The sequence below is a fragment of the Eubalaena glacialis genome, chromosome 9 (assembly GCF_028564815.1).
Source record: "Eubalaena glacialis isolate mEubGla1 chromosome 9, mEubGla1.1.hap2.+ XY, whole genome shotgun sequence".
NCBI classification, from domain to species: domain Eukaryota; kingdom Metazoa; phylum Chordata; class Mammalia; order Artiodactyla; family Balaenidae; genus Eubalaena; species Eubalaena glacialis.
Window position 1 is genome coordinate 117,387,983 of NC_083724.1, and position 22,127 is coordinate 117,410,109.

Genomic DNA, 22,127 nt, shown 5'->3' on the forward strand with positions numbered 1-22,127 from the left:
CAGTTTTCTGCGCAGCAGGCCGAGGGGCGAAGGCGCCAGCTGAACCGAAGGAGCAGGAGTGACCTGTAAATGCACGGGAACGTTAGGACGCTCTCGATCCTCTCGGCTCTCAGAAGTAGATCAGAAAAGGGCTCTGAGCTCACTCAGCAAGGAAGAAAGCTTTCCTGTCTGGCCTGTGAATTTTGGGTGAACTGGGATGGGTGATCAGCGGGAGAGGGAAAACTGGGGCACAAGCCCGGATCCCCACAGCAAGGCCAGACCTCTTCTGCCATTCTCAGGAGCTCGTTCCGCTCCCTCCCGGGATGGCCTGCGAGGAGGCTCAATTACAGAAACAAGCAAGAGTCTTTTAAAGGGAGTAGTTCATTTCTTGTCTTAACAGAAAGGTATAGAGCGGTATTTTCTCCCCCTCCTATTGTTCAGTAATCCAACTCTGAGGTAATGTATCAGCCATTTAAAAAGGCAGAGAATGTAATAAAGACAAATGTTAGATTTATGGCATTTTCAGCGTTTCCATTTTAAAGCTTAAGTTAGCATCTGTATGTATATTGGAAGTTGGATTACAAAATTATAACTCTTCCTTTCCTGCAGCTTTCTGAGAAAAGAAACTTATGACATTTGTTTAGAAGTGCGGGAGTATTCCAGAAAATACAATGAAATAGGTCAACTATTTGATTTTAAAATCAAATACCAAATATTTTATTAAGGTAAACCTATGTATTTACTTACTGAAGCCCAGAGATTCCTATACGTATTAATTTTTTGCCTTCATTTTCAAAGGGGAAAGTTGGTGATCTCGGTCAAATTTTTTAATATCCATCCTCTAACTAAACTTCTTATTGGAAGGAAATGTTCCCAAAACCAATAACTTATTGTATAGTTTTGAAAGCAAATAATAAACCACTTAAGAGTTAACATATGACTGTATAATACAGTGCTATAACATTATTATTATTAGTGATGTTGCAAAAGTGGTTAAAAGCATTATATAATGTGTATTAGACATTCCTTTTCCAGAATTTTTTTACAAGAATAAAGATGACCATTTATTATAGTACATAATACGTCTGAAGCATTTTCTCATGGTACATTGTAGTAAAAATAATAGTCAATTGTATAGAATTTTCTCTGTGCCTGTTATAAAAGTTTTATAAGACCCTGTTATAAGTGCTTTCCATATATTAATTTATAATCCTCAGAATGACCATACCAGATAGTTACCTTTAATATTTGAATTTTTGCAAATGAGGAAACTGAGACACAGAAAGGTTAAGTAATGTGTCTACAGTCATTCATTCAGTAAGTGGCAGAGCCTGGATTTAGTACATAGTTCTGTTAATATATCTGTAAGTCTACTACTGCAGTTAAAAAAGAAAAATGTTAAGGGTAGCTGCCTCTCCTAAGGAGAAAAGTGGGCATGGACTGGACAGCCTTAAACCCCTGGAGTCCTACAGATCCTGTCCCCTACCCCCCTTTAATTGTACTTTGATCTTAAAGGAGTTTCAAAACTTTTCGATGCTTCAGTCCCCTCTTTTGTAAAATGAGGAGAGACACTTTTACTTAGCGAAATTGTGGAGAAAATGACCTGGAACTAAGCAGGTGCTTCAGAAGGTGGAGCGCTTAGTTTTATCAGAAAAATTGCCTGGTGAAATCAAAACACAGGATACAAGGATATAATCAAGTCCTACAAACTGTTCTTTCCACCAAGCAGTCTCATTGGTGTCCTGATTCCATATGTGGGTGGATCAGTGATTCCATATGAAAAACCCATTCGATGAATTGGAATGGTTCAGTGAGTACTGTAGTTCTGTAAAGTGACTTTGTACATTCCTCTTACTTTTCTTAATATCAGTCTGCAAAATCTCCAAAATAAAACTATTTGCGAGAAACGTGTATCTTGTCTGATTTGATGTCCACGTGATATAGCCTATGGATAAGAGATTCCGCAAACTTTTTCACCGAGATTTAGCAGACACTGTGCTCACTTATAAATATTTAGACTCTGCCTCTAGTTAAAAAAACAAAAAAAGATTGCAAACAAAAACTTCTTAGGCTGCTGGTTTTTATAAAGTTTGTCCTTGTCTTCCATGGGCAATCTAAAGTTCTTTCATGGCCAAGATCAGTTGGGGATAGGTGGGGGGACACAGGAGATGGGACGAGATTTCTTAGCTCTAGGTTCTGCGCGGAAACCGGAAACCCTTGGACTTTTAAAATATTGTGACAAGAATATGCTAGAAATAAGGTAAAATTAAAGTCCTTCCTGACAAGCAATACAAAAAAAAAAAATTGATCGTGAGCATAACCAGTAATTTCATGTCCAATAACTGGGAAGCCCCGGGTCTCTAAATCGCCCCTCCCCGAGGCTTCCCTCCGGCAGCCGGACCCCACGGCCTCTGCAGAATAGCTTCCCGCGGAGTCGGGTGGCCTCCGAAGCTGGGCCCCCGAGAGTGGCGATTTTGTTTGCAGGGCGGGAGAAGCAACCAAGCTTAGGGGAAATGGGCTCTGAAAGCTCTGGATGAACTTATTTCCCTCTTTGTCATTCCCTCTTTAGACTCGGCTGCATCTCGGAGGAAAGGAGCCCGCCCGGCCCTCGGCCTTGGAGCCAGCCTCCCGCACCCTGCACCGCAGGCCGGGGTGTCCTAAAGACGGCGGTGCCGCGCAGCGACAGGCCAGGCCCGCGTGACCCCGGCTGGAGCCCCGTGCCCGCGCCCGGGCGCTACCCCGCGTCTTCGCGACCTCCAGTCGCTGCAGTGGATTCGGCCCCTCCTCCACCACCTCCGGGAACAACCGCAAATTCAATTTGGGATTTTCCTGAGTAAACCAGAGCCTAGAGTCTTTGGCTCAATGCTGGATTTAATACGTATATATTTTTGAAGGATTCGTGTGTTTTTTTTTAACCTTTGATTTTTGATCTTCATTTTCGTGACAGCCCCTCACTTGCACATTATTCGTCTTTTTATTTTTATATTATTTTCTCTCCCCGCACTGTTCCTTGTTCTGAGGACTCGGACGCTGCGAGCGCGCGTGGCGATGTACCAGAGCCTGGCCATGGCCGCCAACCACGGTCCCCCTCCGGGGCCCTACGAGGCGGGCGGCCCGGGCGCCTTCATGCACGGCGCGGGCGCCGCGTCCTCGCCGGTCTACGTGCCCACGCCGCGGGTGCCCTCCTCCGTGCTCGGCCTGTCCTACCTCCAGGGCGGAGGCGGGGGCACCGTGTCCGGGGCCGCCTCGGGCGGCAGCTCAGGGGCCGCGCCGTCGGGCGCAGGGCCCGGGACCCAGCAGGGCAGCCCGGGCTGGAGCCAGGCGGGAGCCGAGGGAGCCGCCTACACCCCGCCGCCCGTGTCGCCGCGCTTCTCCTTCCCGGGCACCACCGGGTCCCTGGCCGCTGCCGCCGCCGCCGCTGCGGCCCGGGAAGCCGCGGCCTACAGCAGTGGCGGCGGGGCGGCGGGCGCCGGCCTGGCGGGCCGCGAGCAGTACGGGCGAGCCGGCTTCGCGGGCTCCTACTCCAGCCCCTACCCCGCCTACATGGCCGACGTGGGCGCGTCCTGGGCCGCGGCCGCCGCCGCCTCCGCCGGTCCCTTCGACAGCCCGGTTCTGCACAGCCTGCCCGGCCGGGCCAACCCTGCGGCCCGACACCCCAATCTCGGTGAGTGCTGAGTGCGCGTCCCCGGGCGGTCCGGGGCCGGGACAGAGGTAGTCCTGAGCCTTGTTTGGGACATTTAATTTTTCACAGGTATGCGGGGGCGGGGGCAGGGGATAGAGGGGATACGTGAGTTTCCAAGGAAAGCAAACCGACTGCAGGGTGGCCCGGGGCGTCGGGTGTGTCTGGGTCTACGTGCGCCCAGGCAGCGCCCGTGTGTAGGTGACTGCGGAGGCCGCTGGGCGACCCGGCTGCACAGCGCTGGGAACACCGGGTTTCTGCTCCCACCTCCTCTCGGCCGTTGCTCAGAATCCTCCGCAGGGAACTGATTACATGGCTTGCGCCCAAGATCTTCTGGGCCATTTGGCGGGCCAGTTGGAGGATCCCTCGGGGGTGGCAGAAGATTTTCCTGTCGGGGAGTTCACACCGGGAACAAATGAGGAACCCTGGCAATGGAGATGGGTTGACCGGGGATCAGTGCCAGGTGGGTGCCTCGGGGCCAGAGCGTGTCGTGACCGTGTGCTGGTCGGCGGGGCATAGGTGCCCAGGGCTGCGTTGGAAGCGCACCCCAGGTCGGTGTCCGGGAACGCGGGGAGCCCAGAGGTGCATCTTTATAATGCCTGACGGAAGTGGAGACTTTGCCGCAGGTCCAAGTGTTCAGCTTCGTCCGGTCCCGAGGGCTGGGGTTAGAAATTACAATCGTAATGGGCACAGTTTTATAGCTTCTTTGAATGTCAGACTTGGGAAGGACGTCAAACGTGTGCCCCTTGCTCCCATTTACAGATGAACAAAATGAAGTCCGAGGCAGGGCTTCGGCGCTTCAGGCTGAGAGAGAAAGGAAGTGGCAACGCTAGTTGAAAATGCAAATGACCTCTGGTCCTGTGGAATTTCAGGAAGGGACGGGATCCGGCTTGGATGGAGACGACTCTTGTAGGGGAGGGGAAGCCCAGACTTGAGCAACAAAGTTAACATTTACTGACTACCTACTAAGTGCTAAATCCTTTCGCATTTGTTCTCACTTTGAAGGGTAAAGCCGTTCCTCCCCGAGGTTTCCAGTCTTGGGCTGGCTCCGAGAAGGGTTCAGGCTTTGAAGAGCTTTTAATTTATCGTCAGACCCTGGGTGGCCTGGGGAAGATCCCAGGGGTGTCCGCCCAAATACACATCTCAGGTAAACTGATTAACCGTGGATGTGGCGCCGGGGCTTGGAGCTGTGGCTCCCAGTTTCCCCCTCCCCGTCACGGGGGAGCCAGACGGCACCCCCAGAGAGGAGGGCCCGCCCCTCCCCAGGCTCCGGAGACTCTCGGGAGGACCTTGAGAGATAGCTGGGCAGCATCTCCATACAATGGCAGCTAGAGGTGGGCGTGCTGGGCGTGGGCCCCTCAGGCCCCGCGTTCTTAGAACTCTCCTGAGTTCTCTCTAGAACTCCCTCTAGAACTCCTGTTTTAAAATAGCGAGGAATGGTCCACACAGTTTCACTTCTTCGAACTTGGGGGTGGGATGGGGAGGTTGCTTCCTAACCCTTGTGATCCTGGACTGAGAATTTGGTGCTTGGTTAGGGCAAAAAGAGAAGTCTGAAATCCAAAGATGGGCGGGGATTCTTTGTGGTCATGAGAGTTACAGCCACAACAATATATATAAAAAAAAAAAAAAGATACTCTGTGAGGAGTGCACACAGTGCGTATTTAGATTCTCAAATGTAACCCATACCAGGCTGGAGGGTGTTGAAGTAAGTAATGTTTCCCACACTCCAGTGTCAACAGATGGCAAGCCGACCTTTAAGGAGGGCCCCCTTGCTGACAAGTGTGGCCTGTCTTCCGGGTGCGCTGTGCTCTGTCCCCACTACTTCAGGAAGTCCCACCTGAAGACAGCCCTGGGGTCCGGCCAAGCAGTTGGATTTTCTCTTCTGTACACAGCCAAGTGTTTTAAGTGGTCAGGTGATGAATGGTTCCACATTACCTATGTGAGGGGACAGGAGGCATGCTGAATTTGTTGGCATTCACATCTCCAGCATGTTCTGCAGGTGGCACTTGCATAACAGCCAGTTAAAAGCAGCATATGTACATGTGCTTTTCATATGTTCCTCCTATCACATGGATCCTCCTGTTAATGCCTGGTAGCTTTATCGAGGACCATCACTGACATGTTAACTGATACTGAGTGATCGAAGGATGATGACAAGTGATTACTGAGTCCGTGGTGTTTATTGAGAGCTTGCTATGTGGAGTTGCCACCAGGTCCTGAGATGGCAGTACAGGGTGGAGGTATGACAAAGGCAAACCTAGATTCAATTTCGGGTGCCCCTGTGATCTCGGGCAAGGTACTTACCTCTCTCAGTCTCCTCTCTTTTCCTGTAAAATGGGATGGTTGTAACTACTTTTAGTGTTGTTTTAAATTAGAAAAATAAGGTAACGTTTGTGAAGTTCTTGGCTTTGGCACATAAATGATGGCTATTTGAGTAAATAGTCACTATCACGCAGAGTGACCAATTTTTCTGATTTTCTCAAGACTGAGGAGCTTTTTAGGATTGGGGATTTTTAGTGCTAAACCTAGGACAGGCCCCCAACAAACGGGGATAATTGGTCACCCTAAACAGACTTGAAGGCAGGTGAGTGACCCAGCAATGGGCTATGGCCATGAGCTGAGAGCAGAGGAGAGAGGACAGAGGTGTACCTCCCTCTGTCTAGGAATCTGGAAGTCTTCACCTAAGTGGTGCCGTCTGCACTTGGTGTTGAAGGGTAAATAGAAGTTTGTCAGGAAAAGTACCTGCAATTTGGAAAGAAAAAAAAAAAAGAAAGAAAGAAAGAAAATGCATGCCCTCATTTACTGTCACACTGTCTGGTACCATGAAATAATAGAACCCAGCTTGGCTTTGTTTAAATGATGTATTTATCACCATAGGTGAAACCACACAGACTAACTCATTCTTCACTCAGAAACTGTTTTTAATTTCAAAGAGGAGAAAGAAGAGACCACCTTTATTTCTCTATGAAGTATTAAGCGTTAGTATTAACAGTAGTTCATATCTTGCCAGAGTTCTTTTGTTGGTTATTGGAATAAGGCAAAAAGCAAAGCAATAAAAGCAAACAGGGGCCTCTGTAGAGCTCTGGACTTAGGGTGGAAGGAATGACTCTGCCTTGACTGCCATGTATACAGACTTTAATTCATTCCAAGTTCAATATGAGCCCTGACACAACCATTGAATTCATGAATTAGGCTGCACTGATGGAATTATGTGACCTTACTGAGACCAGGTACAGAGTCTTACTCATGTGTAAGTGCCTGGCACATGCTGGGCACTGAGCAAATATTTCAGTGGAGATCCAGGAGGTAGTTGCTGCAGTCCTCTGCCCAGGTCAAACCACACACCACGGCTGCTGAAGAGACCCACCGGAGGGCTCTGGGGAGGAGTGAGCCGGATGGGAGAGGGTTCCTGAAGCCTTGGGAAACCACTGGAGCAGTTTCCGTTGGAGAAGTCCCAGGGTGGGTAAGAGAGGGAGAGAGTGTCTGTGTATAAATATCTAAAAGGCAAAAGTCTATGTCCTTTTAACTTTGTGTTGCTCTAGGTGAGCAGATATTAGGTTTGAGAAGAACACTTTTGCACACAGGATTGTAGTTGTTGAAATGGAATGTGGGCTATGGCTTGTCTTATTCATGAACCCCTGGGCACTGAAAGTGCTTAAGGAGACACCGTGTGGCCATCTGCCAGTGGAGCTGTGCTGGGGACTCTTGCATTTCAAGGGCTTGGGTCTGCGTTGGTGTGCCTGTGAGTTAGCTGTGGCGGGATGATATAGCTGTCTCCTTTTAGAGATCACAATCACAGTTGTTAACGTAGGCATATCCATTTGTCAGAACTCAAGGACGTATACTATTAAAATAGGAGTGTTTTATTGTGTGTACATTACACCACAATAAAGTTGATTTTTGTACCAATTAATGCTTGTAAATACTTAAGGCTGAAAAGGAAACTGGAAATTATATGAGAATATGCCTTAAAGAAAATAACATTGTGGTAGATGTTACTGGAAAAGCTATGAAAATATAGTTTATGATGGAATAACAATTCTTTTGTGTAATAGAAGAACAAGCAGTTATATTTTCAAAGGAGTGCAACAATTTTGAATCATTTTAAGGGTTGATTAAAAAAAAATAACACAACGAAATGCATGTATATCACTCAGTGTTAGCCAAATGGTTTCTTTGAAAGCTTTGTCTCATTCACGGTGTTCTAAGAGTTTGTTTATGGTATAGGTTGGTGGAAAACTCTGAAGTGTTTTCTGGATCTTATGGGGACTGCTTATCAATTAAGCCACTTGCTTTCAGAGCCAGTGCATTTATGTAGGGAAGTTTGTGAGATCAACTCTTTGTAGGTAGCTTGTTTGGCTAGAGAATGATTCGTCAGTCTTTGAGAAACCAAAGTTGTTTAACTTTCCGTTACCACCCTGAGCAGGTCAGTCAGAGCTGGGGCTGGTCTTTGGTGTTGCCCTGAGAACCATTTAAATGGGAAAGGTGTGTGTGTGGCTGGGGAGCGGGGCGTAGCCAGGGATATGTCACTGCTTCTAGTGAGATCTGTCACCTGCCCAGGGGTGTCCCATTGAAAGGTCAAGCCACATTTGTTAGGTACTTTCTAAGCGCTCAGGTGAAATGATGCACAGGAGACAGCTTTAGATAACACTTTCTTCAATATCCCTCCCTATTTTTTTTTTTTTTTTACTTAAACGAGCTAAGAAAACAAACATACTCCGAGGTATGGGGAAACAGGAACTCTGATACCTGTGGATGGGAGTGTAAATTGGTACAGCCTTTATGGAGAGCCCTTTGTGATATCTGACAAATTACAGAGTTGATACCCTTGACCTAGAAATTTAACTTCAAGGAATTTATTCTACAAATATAGAATATATTCTATGGGCACATGTTAGTTGCAGCACTGTTGTGTCGTTGGAAATAATTATTCCAACCAAAATTGGAAATAATCTATATGCGCATTAGGGGACTGTCTGTGTTCACATGGTGCATACAAACAATATGATATCTTGCCAGCATAAAAAATTAGGAAGTTCATTATGTAATGGTATGGTATCCTCTTCAAGACATTTATCAGTGCAGGATGTGTGTGTAGCACTGTATTTGTGTAAAAAAAGAGAAGAAAAGATTATATGCATTTGGAAATATTTAATTTCTCTCTGGAAATATTCACAACGAATTTGTAGCATTGATTGCCTGTCGGGAATAACTGGAGAAGTGAGGGGAAAGGGTGAGAAAAGGACTTTCACCATCTATGCCTTGGAACTTTTTGAATTTTTAACCACCTTAACCATTTTTCACTGTCCTTTCTGTGCTTCTTTATTAAACCATTAAATAACAAGAAAATACATTTAAAATACAGGGAGGTTAAAGTTAAGATTTACTTTGTTTTATTTTTACTGCCTTAACAATTTTTAAGTGTACAGTTCAGTAGCGTTAAGTTGTTGTTTACATTCTTGTGAAACAGATTTTCAGAATTTTTTTGTCTTGCAAAACTGAAAGTCTATACCCATTAAACAACACTCCGAACTTCACCCTCCCCCCAGCCCTTGGTAACCGCTGTTCTGTCTCTATGAATATGACTACTTTATTATTTTTTTAAATAAATTTATTTATTCATTTATTTTTGGCTGCATTGGGTCTTCGTTGCTGCGCACGGGCTTTTCTCTAGTTGTGGCGAGCGGGGACTACTCTTCGTTGCGTTGCGCGGGGCTTCTCATTGCGGTGGCTTCTCTTGTTGCGGAGCACGGGCTCTAGGTGCGCGGGCTTCAGTAGTTGTGGTTCGCGGGCTCTAGAGAGCAGGCTCAGTAGTTGTGGCTCGCAGGCTTAGTTGGTCTGCGGCATGTGGGATCTTCCCAGACCAGGGCTCGAACCCGTGTCCCCTGCACTGGCAGGCAGATTCTTAACCACTGCGCCACCAGGGAAGCTCAATCTGACTACTTCAGATCTGTCTCTATGAATGTGACTACTTTAGATCCCTCATATAAGTGGAAATCATACCGTACTCATCTCTTTGTGACTGCCTAATTTCACTTAGCACAATGTCCTCCAGGTTCATCCATGTTGTAGCCTGTGATATGACTTCTTCCTTTTTAATGCTGAATAATGTTCCATTGTATGTGTGTACTACATTTTGTTTATTCATCCGTCGTGGACACTTGAGTTGTTTCCTCCTCCTGACTTGTGAATAGTGCTGCTGTGGACATGGGTGTACAAATGGAACCTTTTTAATTTTGAGCCATGTGACTATATTACCAATTAAAAAAACATTAAACCAATTAAATTTTTAAAAAGACATAAGTATTCATGAATTAACTTCCTGAAAGTCTCCCGCCTTTTAAAAAAAAAACAGAGTTCTATATTTAGAGTTTATGGATGTACCGGAAAAGTACTTTAAAACATAAATTGTTATTTACTGAATTCGGCTTTTGATTTTTGCTTATCCAACAGGAGATTCCTTTACCGAGGGGTCAAAAACCCCTTATCCTACTCTCAGTAATGCCTTCTGGGAGCAGATCTCCGTCCGCAGTTGTCAGATGTCCCCCCCCCCCCGCCTCCCTGAACCCAACCCCACTGAGATGACTTCCTAAGATCCTCTCGTGGGCACATACACTGGTGACCTTTCCTGGTGTAGGCACTTCTCCCTCAGGTTATATTGGGGCCAGAATGGAAAACCACTAACCTAGGACAGTGATGGGATTGTGTTAGAAAACCAAATTACCTTCTCCCGAGGCAAGGTAAGTCTTTTAACCAATTCTTTTCAATCTGTCCTTTTAAGACCTTTGAGTTGAACTGAATTTAGAGCTGAAGCAGGTTGCACACGTTGCTGCTTCTGTTTGCATAAGAAAGAGGAAGGACCACTGGTTTTTCCATTGCCTTGCTCTAGAAGTGGGCAATTCTTGCAGGTCCAGGGATGCTGCTGTTTTAAGGTCTTGAAGGGGCCTTTTTGACATGTGAGAGTATTTGTCTGCTGGTGACTTCTCTGACCTACAATCCTGCATAAGGTGCAGTTGATAAGGCTCTCTCATGGCTTGGGAATGAGTATCACTCTGTTATATTGACCTTCTGTGGCCCATGACATGGTCTCATGTAACACACTCCAGGGAGGATTATTTAAACGTTTTATTGGCTACTATAGAGCTACTCTTTTGTCTCCTTCTAAAGAAGGTAAGGGAAGATAATATGAGTGGGGTTATACTAGGAATAACCTCTGACCTGTTTTAATTTATACAAAATAAGTTTACAAGTTTGGGTACATTAATGTTTGGAAACCAGCTAACAACTTTCAACTTTTTAGGGATAGGAACCTATATCTTGTACCATATATGCATATATATATATATATATATATATACATATATATGTGTGTGTATATATGTATTGTGTACTGTGCATATATGCAAGTAAGTTGGATCCTTTCTCAAGGGTCAATGAGGAAGTTGTCAGGTAACAGGAACTTTTAAGTCCTTCTTGAGAATTAGATATTGTGATCTCCATTTTGCAGAAGAGGAAACTGATGCTCAGAATGATTAACCTGCCCCAATTCCTGCTGGTAGTAAACAACAGCTCTGGCTTAGAACCCAGGTAAGTCCCACTTCTAGGACCATGCTTTTTCCCTGTTTGCCATACTTGCATTTGCCAAGCTTAAGGGTCCTCCACTCTTCAGATCCAGAAGGTACGTGGTGTTTGAAGGACTCGAGTAAACTTCAGGAGTTTCTATTACTTTGCTCACTACCTGCTCCCTCTCCCTAATGGGGTTTCTCTTCTGTGTCGTCCTGTTTCCCACCAATGTCTTTCCATCTCATTCTGATACTGCAGAACTTGCAATGCCAGGAATCCCTCCAAACTAGAAGATTCTTCTTCCTCTGGGGGGACTGTTGGCTGCATGAGAAGAGCAAAGCCGTGTGGCTCTCTCAAAAGTCCCTTTTCTTAAGGAAACTAGAACCATCTTCTCCGTATTCCCTTTTCTCCGAAGGTCGGAGCTGAGAAAGGAGGAGAGGAATCACAGCGATTATACTTTTTTTTTTTAAATTTATTTATTTATTTATTTATGGCCGTGTTGGGTCTTCGTTTCTGTGCGAGGGCTTTCTCTAGTTGCGGCGAGCGGGGGCCACTCTTCATCACGGTGCGCGGGCCTCTCACTATCGTGGCCTCTCTTGTTGCGGAGCACAGGCTCCAGACGCGCAGGCTCAGTAGTTGTGGCTCACGGGCCCAGTTGCTCTGCGGCATGTGGGATCTTCCCAGACCAGGGCTCGAACCCGTGTCCCCTGCATTGGCAGGCAGACTCTCAACCACTGCGCCACCAGGGAAGCCCCGATTATATTTTTTAATGAAGATGAGAATAGGGGCATGGATCAAGACAGTGGATAAAACCCCAGGCTGGAAGAGCCCATGGCATTGGTCTGAGCTGATCACAGAAGCCATGAGTGGAAGCTTTCTCGTTTCTGGCAGGGGGCCTAGGGTTTTATCTATTGCTACTCTGTAATCAGAACTGAGCCAGGATATTTAAGCCTCTTATCTGAATGAAGGGAATTTGGTTTTCTGGCCTTCAGTACTTTGCAGGAGCCCCCAAATTGCCTTCATGTCTTTAAATATCTTTTTTTTTTTTTTTTTTGCCAAAGGAGGAATATAATCCAGACAGGTAAGCCATGCCATGTGGTTCACCCTCTGCAAATGGAATGAACGTGAGGATGTCTTTCACTCTGTGTTGAATCATCATAGATGGACTTTATTTTGGAGGATGAGAAATCAAGGAGTTACCACCAGAATACGGTGGGAAGTTTTGAGGATTATTAAGCCACAGGCTTTGGGATTCGTTAGTCACAGATCCAGTTTTGCTTCTTAAAATTGAATTAAATCCTTAAAGTATTTTTTTAATCTTCCTTTTTTTCTTCCTAGTTTAAACCTCCATTTCTACTTCTAGAAATCCAGTCAAACTTTATCAGCTCCATTCAGTATTGATCGATAGCAACTGGTGAGCAGGTTAATTATAATCGCAGAATAAACGCTGAAGTCTCAAAGTTCACCACTTTTGCAATGTTTCCAAACCCCTCCGGGACCATGCCAAGAGACTCTCATTGACACATTCAGAGCAGGTGTGGGAGTTTGAACCCAGGCAGACAATCGGATCTGATTCAAGACAACTCAATTTGGCTTCTTATCTGCAGCTTTTCCTATCTTATGATGTCTGTCATTTCAGATAAAAAAAAGTTCAGTCAACTGAGCTGGGAAATGGCAAGTTACATTTTCTTCTGATAAAAGTTTTCTAGTTGCTGTTTTATCAGATTGGGTTGAAATTGTATGTGTTTCTGTCAAGGTCTGCAATGACCTTTTCAGATATTTTATCAGGTATTAGGTGGGGAAACCTTTTTTTTTTTTTTTTCTTTCTTTCTTCGACCTAGCAGAGAATGACCTGACTTCCAAGATCATAAATCAAACCAGGCAAAGAGAGGCAATAATACAGGTTACCCATCAAAATTGAGTAGGCGGGGGAAAACAAACAACAAATAAAACCTTTCGCTAGCATATAGAGAGAACTTAACTTGACCCGAAATAAAGAATGTGGTTCTCACAGTGTACACTTAATAGGAAAATACTGCTTATTTGAAAAAAGAGAATGTTTTCCAGGTCAAAGATGGCTTCAGAAAAACAAACAGTTTTTTTTTAAATAGTATCAGTAAAACTTAATTATTTTTCTTTTATTAAACTCAATGTATATTTACTATGGAGAAATGAAAAACTCATATAAACCAATGCACAGAATTTGTAATCTTACCATCCAAAGATAACCACTGTTAGGCATTAATCCTTGGCTTCTTAGTTACCATACATATACAGGCATGTGTATATCTATATATTTAAACAGTCATAAAAGTTACTGTTTAGTTATTTCAGCACTGAAGAAAGTTTTTTATAAGATTGGTGACCCAGACTGGCTCCTAAAGACTGGTCTCTTAAATAGAGCAAAACTGGGAAATTGACCGAAAGAACTGCCAATAATAAATAGCCAATTAAATGGGAGCGTTGTGTGTAAAAGCATAGTTTTTCAATCTTATAGTATGTTATGTTTAGCCATTTTAAGGCTAGAGCATATTTATAAGTTTTAAGTGGTTGCCCCCTTGAAGTGAGGTGACCAACTGCGGGATGTGTTGACTTGTGAGGCTCTGATTTGTTGGGAAATGTGAGCAAGTAGCTTTCAACCCACTTTTTAGAAGGGGAGGTCAATGAGGTGAATCAGTATCAGTCCAGCACCGAGGGTCCCTGGGATCCTGTCCCCTGCTCTAATCTTCTTGCTGTGTGACTTTGGACAACTTACGAAGCCCCTCTGAGCTTGAGTATCTGCCCTGGTAAGGTTAAGAAATCAGGCCAGGCACAGAAATAGTGAGAAGGGGTATTTAAAATCCAGGGTCTGGGAATTCCCTGGCGATCCAGTGTTTAGGACTCCGCGCATTCACTGCCATGGGCCCAGGTTCAATCCCTGGTCGGGGAACTAAGATCCCTCAAGGCCCACAGTGGAAATAAATAAATAAATAAGTAAGTAAGAAAGTAAAATCCAGGGTCTGATGGCAGTGCCCATGGCAATAGTTCATGCTGGCTGTTACAGCAAAGCTACCATAGTAACATGTCACCTTCCTGAGCTTGCCTGGCATCCACTTGACTTCGTGCAGTCTGTGTAGAGCAGGTTTCCATGGCTACCTGCCTCATTTTAAGCAATAGTATCTGTGAAATTTCAAGTTTGATGGGCTAATTTTATTTTTTCTTATAAAATACTTAATTAACTACTAAAATATAAAAACAATGGTGGGAAACCATGGGTTAAGTGACCTCAGAGTTGGTCTCAGTTTGTGGTTCCTTTGGTTTTGTTTTTCTGTTATTAACTAAACCCATTCAGTGTCTAAGGTCCCCGCAGGCCGTGGAGATCCACAGAGGGTAGAGCTCTGTTACAAACACCGGTACCAGACACATCATTTGCCTCATCAGCCAACCAGCCAACACATATTTTTTTCCTGCTTCCTGTGAGCTGAGCACTTGTTAGGCTTTGGAGATCGAAAACGAACAAGGTGGTCTCTGCACCCCAGGAGCTTACAGTCTGGCAGGGGAGGTAAAAAAAAGTGAGAGTCTGAGTGTATGGAGGGCTATAGCGGGGTAAATCTGGGTTCCACACGAGTCTAGGATGCCACACCGACAGAGACCAGGCTTCCTGGAGGAGTGGACTCCTATAGGGAGTCTGAAACGATGGTTAGGAGTTTGCTGCATGGGAGGAAGGACACGGTAAGCTGAGGACACCTCTTGAGTTGGCTATTCTGCAGTGTCGGGGGGCGGTGTAAGGGGGCCATGCCGCAAGCAGAGGCATCTGGAGAGTTCGGACTTGGCCTCAGGAAGAGAAGACTTAGACAGTGGAGGGGCAGGATTCAAGTAGCATTTTGGATATATCATTTTGGTTATAGTGTAGAAAGGCTAAAAATAGTGGCTCTTGTTTGTTTTGCTTTTGCCTCGCTCTTGCAAGGTGATGACCGCCTTCCCTCTGCATTTCTGCACCTGTTCCCACTTAGAGAAAGATGTCTGATGGAAAAGAAGAGACACGCTGTGAAGATGCTGTGCAGGAACTGTGTGTCTGTGCGTGCTTTAGCAGTAGGGTACAGTGAGGCTGGGCGGCTTGTGTCCAGGCTGAGGTAGAAGAAGGGGCAGAAATCCAGGCTGATTCTAGTTCCCAAACCAGATCCCTGCCCTGGGAAGGATGGGGACGTGGCTGATCTGACCTCAGGGGTGGGGTCCCACCCTCTTCTTCTCAGTGATTCTGCCCGTAAAGGTGAGGTGTAAAGGGCCAGGGGTGGCCTGAATAGGAATACAGATAATTACAGGGGAAGATACTGTTTATGCAGGTGTGCAAAGCCAGATGCCACAGCACCTACCTCCCAGGAGGGTTAGAGGTGAAGACGAAGACTTTAAGTTCAATTCCTGCCTTTTAAACAAGTTTTTAAGAATATGTTAAATTTCAAACATATGCAAAAGTAGGGAGTGTCTACTCATCCCCCAGCTTCAACAAATGTCAACTCTCTGCCAGCTGTATTTCATCTGTATCCCACCCCCCACCCCCCGCATTCCCCTACACTAGGTTATTTTGAAGGAAGTTCCAGACAACTTATCATTTTATCTCTAAATACTTCTGTCTGTATCTCTAAAAGATATAAGGACACTTTAAAAAAATATATAGCCCCAGGACCAGTATCACTGATACAGTTAACCACCACTCCTTAATATCATTAAATATCCAATCGGTGTTCAAATTTCCCATTTGTCTAATTTTCTTTAACAATTTGTTCAAATCGGGATCTAAATAAGGTCCATACGTTGCCTCTGTTGATGTCTCTTAAGTTTCTTTTAACCTATAGTTCCCCTTTTACTCTCTCTTCTTTTTCCTGGAATATGTTTGCTAAAGAAACTAGGCTTTTCCTGTAGGTTTCCCACAGCCTGGATTTTGTTGATTGCATTCCCCTCATTTAACATGTTCCTCTGTCCCCTGTTTTTCGTGTAAATCTGTGATTGGAAAAATAGGCTAGGTAATGTTCAGCAGCCATTGACGGTCATTGACTAGATCTGTTATTTCATCAGGGGTTGCAAACGGTCGCATTCTAACGCTCTCATTCCTTCTTCATTTACTAGCTGAAATACGTCTATAACAGTAAAAAAAATTTTTTTTTAGTTTATCAAATATTTGGTTACCCTGAGATACAGTTTGTATAGGAAAGGCAGGATAAATGCTTGCTTCTTTCACTTTACTTTTCAGTGTTCAAAATAATGAATTAGTTCCCTAGCATCCTTCCAAGATTACCAGTGAAATAAAAACTTTTTAGTATCATTAAGAACTCATGGATTTAAACAGATATGATGTGTTTTATTCCATGTCCTTATTATCCTGATTGATGTTCACATTGTCCCATCTTTTGCCAGTGGAAACTTGTCCAAATTGGCTCCTGAGTTCTTTTGACAAAATCTTGGTTTGATCCTTTCCTGCTTTCCATACTACAAAATGTTCCAAGCTCTTATGCATTTTCTCCCCCCAGACCTGGGTTTGGCTATCTCTCCAAGAAACCCTGACTCCTTTTAGTGAGAAATGGTATTTGGACACCACTCTTAGAGTTGGCCCTGCTAGTTGTGCTTTTTGCTGTTGGGTTAGTCATTCAGTATAGAGAGTTAGGAAATACTTCCCCCGTCCACCTGAAGATAAGATAAAATACATCATGTGTGGATGCTAATACTTCCAATTCAAATTTAGGACTGAAAGGCTTTCACTTCCCTTTATGCATCCTTTTTTTTAACTATCGTAAAATATACACAACATAAAATTGACCATTTAAACAATTTTTCAGTATCATTTCAGTTGGCATTAAGTGCATGTACATTTTTGTGCATCCATCACCACCATCTGTCTCCAGAACTTTTTCATCTCCCCCCCAGTGAAACTCTGTATCCATTTCCTCCTCTCAGCCTCTGGCAGCCACCATTCTCTTTTCTGTCTCTAGGAATTTGACTATTCTAGTTACCTCATGTAAGTGGAATCATACAGTGTTTGTCCTTTTGTGTCTGGATTATTTCACTTAGCGTCTGTCCGCAGGTTTCATCCATGTTGTGGCCTGTGTCAGAATTTCCTTCCTTTTAAAGACTGAATACTATTCCATTGTACGGATAGAACACATTTTGTTTATCCAGTCATCTGTTCACGGACACTTGGGTGGCTTCTGCCTTTTGGCTATTGTGAATCATGCTGTTTGTACACCTGTGTACCAATATCTATTCGAGTCCCTGCTTTCATTTCTTTTGGGAATATACCCAGAAGTGGAATTGCTGGATCATGTGGTAATTGTGTGTGGTTTTGAGGTAGCACCATACCGTTTACCATGGCAACTGCACCATTTTACATCTTTCCATCTTTAAATCTTTTCATCCACACCAAGAATCTCATCCTCAAAAACCCCAACATAATTCCTCGTTTGCTTTATGCCATAACATCCGTAGAGTCTGAGGAAACCAGTACCAACGCTAACCTTGACACTCGGTTACTGAAACCTGCTCTGTCTGTTTTGGTCATTCCTTGCCTTTTGGCTTCGGATTTACCTCCAGTGTTTCCAGCTCTTGGCTTTGGGCTCCTCTGCCACTGCACGAGCTGGTTGCTACGGCAACTCGCCCGACCTCCTGCTTCTTGATGCAGTGCTCCACTGCAGAGGACCACCTTGGGCATCTTGAATATCATCCGCCACATCTTAGACCATTTCCCGGTGCTCCAGCGGCCTGGTTGTCCTTTAGGGAGTGGCAGGGTTGACACAGTGGGGACAGATGTGGAGGACCTTGAAAGTCAGGTAGAGGAGTTTAGGACTTTATGAATAGAGGCAAACATAATTGAAGCAGTAAATTGGGAATACATACACACAGAGGTGTGTGTGTGTGTGTGTGAGAGAGAGAGAGAGGGGCTGGCATGGAGACAGAAGGCCTCTGGTTCAGTTAGAGGCTGTCAGAGGCTTTCTCTAGCCTGGATAACGAGTGAGTGATGGCAGAGGACATGGAAAGAAAGGCCTGAGATGTCACCAGGCCAGACTGTTCCAGGAAAGGCATGGGTGAAGACAGTGGTATGTGCCAGACAGCTTCCATGCGCCCCTCATTCCCCAGTTTACATGGGCTGGGGGTGGTCATCCCCCAGTCGCTGGCCCAGAGGTGGCATCTGAGTTTGCTTCCCTGCTCTGGGAATCTGAGCTGTTCTTCCACCATGCCGCCCTTCCACTTAGCTGATAATCTCCCGGTGGGAGTGGGGGTGAGAAAGAGGGGACACTGGATCGAGGTAGGAATCCTGGATTTGAGGCCTCACATCCCTGACCTGTCGTGTGGACCAGGCCAACGTCACTTCTTCCCTTGTCTGGGATTCCACTTCCCCATCAGGAACACACACCCCTTACCCACAGTGCCTTGATTTGCTGCATTGAAAAAGTCTGGAAGAACTTGTGAATAGGGAGTTGAGTAAACTGTTAAGTAGAATTTCTCACCCGCACATTCCCATTTAAGGCCTGGGGAATCGGAGGCATCACTTCCCGCTCTGCCTGGTAGCCTCCGACTGCTGGGACAGCCCGGGGAATACATGGACCTTCTAAGAGAGGGCACCGAGGAGAGCTGGGAGGCTCTTATTTGACTGCTTTCTTGTGTAGAGAAGGGCAAATTGTACTGTATTCCAGAGAATCCCTGGATTTTACTGCTTAGGCTTGGAGAGTCTTGGCCTTTGATGGCAAGGCCAAGATGGTGGGAGTTTCTGAGCTCAGCTCTGAACTCCAGAGGCCAGACTGCCTGCTGTCTGTCGTGGGGAAGAAGCGCCTTGGCAAGCCACCTGTATCTGATGGTCTCATTTTTCCTTCTACCCTAGTAATTCCACAATGGCTTTTTTATGCAAACAACTTTGATCTCTTCTTCTCACTCGCCTGCCTGTGGAAGAACCAGAAGCAAACAAGGAAGAATCAAAGAAATCAGGTTCACACTGCCTCTTGGTAGCCAAGAGGGAGCAGAGGTGGATCTTGTCGTGAATGCAAGAGAGCTGGGGTGGGCTCGTCTCTCCAGGCAGCCTTTGACTCACCTACAGGCAGAATCCCTGAGAATCGTACACAGCCAGCGTTCTCACCGTTTCCATGGTGCTATCCTTTTATTTGGATTATAGTTCTTCTAGACTGAAAGTGTTTCCAGGGCAAGAATTATACCTCACTCAGTTTGGGGTCCATGATATGATTACATGGTAAATACTAAGTAAACGTTCATTATCTGAAAAGATAAAATCAGGAATTCATCACAAAGTATATGGCCCCTCCAGCTCACATATTCATACCTGCAGTCCGGGCCCACTGAGACTGGCTGGGAGGAGGGAACCATCCTTGTAAAAGGAACCTGAGGGGGAGGGGTCCAGGGACGAGCATGGCCCCATCATGATCAGTTTTACAGGGTGAGGGATCTGGTGAGACTGGGGGGTGGGGAGGGGAGGGTACTGAGGAGCTGTAAGAATCATGCTCAGGCAGCCCAAACCTAGGAGGTGGGGGGAGAGAGGAGAGCAGAGAAAACTCTAGTGATGTGTTCTCAAAGGTAACAACAAGGAAACAGGGCACCTAGGGGTGGGACAACGTACTGGACATGGTGGGCCAGAGACATGGGGGAGGGACAGGCAGGTGGGATGTCCAGGAGGCAGGTAGCCCGGGCTGTAGTCTGGGATCATCACTCTGTTTGAAGCCATGAGAACAAGAGAGAGCCCCCAGGGTCGTGGGGAGAGTGACGGGGGGCTGGGGGGGCAGTGCTGGCCTCTAGCAGAGGTGGGAGGGGTAACAGGTAACAGATGCCTGGCAAGAGGAGCTAAGAAAGGAAGCTGAAAATATCGACAGTTACGTGCCCTCCATTTTCACCTCGCAAAACCCACCTGAACTCATTCTTTGGATCCTGTGATGCTCTGCTGAGCCCTGATGGTGCCCCCTTGGGCTTCCTAAGGCCCCCCCAAAGCCTTCACATCCTATCAGAATTCTGGCCCTGGAGCCCATCACCCGCTGCCAGTGTATGGAGACTTGTAGAATTTCGCTCACCAAGTTTGTCCTTTCCAACCTGTTGAGTGCCTGAATCCACTCTTTTCCCTCCTCCTCACTGTGAATAGATTCCTTGAGATCCTTCTTAGAGAGCCTCTTAAGGCACCAGGGAGAGTTTTGTGTATACGGGTAACCGCCTCTCAACCTCATCATAACAAACGGGCTCAGGAACTCAAAGATTCTCTGTAGAAACAAACTCTCCCGTCAGACTCTGTTTAAAGGGCATAAGTGCCTGTTGATTTGGGAGACTGGTCTCTGCCTGCCTGAAGTGCTTCACAGAAGTGACAAGACACTCTCCTTCAGGGAATGTTGATATTAAGTTTCCTGCCCTGTGTAAACACATCTCCAGGAATGGCATTAATAAAGGGGACCCTTTTCCCAAGACAAAGCAGAAGGGGCGGCGGGGGGGATGCGGAGAAGGACCAGGAGGACGGATCTGCCGGGCCAGGGAGAGCTGGCCGAGCGCACCGTCTGACCAGCTGTTCTCGGTGAAGGCAGAGCCCGTTAGCCGGGCTGTTTTTCGTCATAGTCACAACTTTTGCTTATATTTCTTGTTGGGACGTCCATCTTTTTACTGTTTGGCAGCTGATAACGGGGAGACGGAAGAGGATTGTGGTGGAGGGAGCAAGTCTGGAGTCAGACACCCGATTTAAAATTCCGGCTTTACTACCCATTGCAATGTTCCCCACTTTTCACGTCCGTAAAATTGAATAGAAGCCACTTCATAGGGTCATGGTGAGTAATAGGAATGATGTTCATAATGCATAGTACCTGACCTGCGGTAAGCATCCTTAAGTGTTAGTCACTAGTCACCTGTTAGTAAAATGTTCACTGTTATCATTAAACAGATATTATTTCAAATAGGATTTTTCAGTTCCACTAATGAAAGGTTAGGTTGCCAGGTGGAATTAAATGAGGGTTTTGTATTCATTCGAAGTTGCCTTCTTTCTCAGTATTAGTCTACATTTAGGGACATAGACCCCATATCCAACTTAATGTCTGTAATTTCCTCTACATACGGGGGCACATGTCCATAAGCAGGGGCACATGGGGCTTGTAGACACCTGAAGAGTGACTTTTGTCATAGCTTTGGAATGTCTTTTAAATCCTTCCGAGGAAGGTGGAGCCAGTTGTCTGCTTCCAGCGAGAGCTGAACAAAAGGGAAAAAACGAAGAAACCGCTTGGGTTCCACTTAGAAAGGAAGAAGGGTTGTGTGGTGCGGCTGTGGAGGGTATGTGTCCTGAGGAGGCCCGGCTGGGGTCTGTCGCTGGGAATCTGACAGTAAATGAGAACCCCTTCCGCCTTGAGCTGCTTCAGTGGGGTCTTCCCTGGGGTCCAAGTCCAGCATCACTTGGTTAACATCATCATGGGAATTCAGGGAATTGTGTGTGCTGAGGCCACCGCACATGTGCCTGAACAGCTCTTGAGGCTGGGCTACTTGGGCAGTCTTCCTTCCCTTGGGATCTTGCCGCCACAGGATTTTCCTTTTGTCTTGGCTTTTCTGAAGTTGCTGCTACCTCTGAGTTTCTTTCTGGAAGACAGAGCCGTAGGAAGACCCTGCCATGAGGAATCTCCCCAACTGGGCCAGCAAACAGGAGCCATAGTGGTCAAGATGTCACTGATTTATTTGGCTGTTCAGTGCACGGCTCTGCATTTGTTCCTGATTTTTAGTTTTTGTTTGTTTTTTTTGTAAAGATGAATAAATAATTGATTTAAAAGAGAGAGACACAGTGGCCAAAAGGTGGAAGCAACCCAAGTGTCCATAGACAGATGAATGGATACACAGAACATGGTGTATATATGTACAATGTGGAGATTCTGACACAGGCTACAGCACGGATGAATCTTGAGAACATTATGCTGGGTGA

General features: G+C 45.7%; 1 protein-coding gene across 2 annotated transcripts in view; it reads left to right on the forward strand.

Annotated features, from left to right (window-relative positions):
* Positions 1 to 3,027: 3,027 nt before the first annotated feature.
* GATA4 (GATA binding protein 4) overlaps positions 3,028 to 22,127 on the forward strand; it is a 46,391-nt gene continuing 27,291 nt past the window's right edge. For both annotated transcript variants that reach the window (XM_061199477.1, XM_061199478.1), the window contains exon 1: positions 3,028 to 3,643. In XM_061199477.1, coding sequence (XP_061055460.1) covers positions 3,028 to 3,643 — 616 coding nt within the window. The remainder of the gene's footprint in view (positions 3,644 to 22,127) is intronic.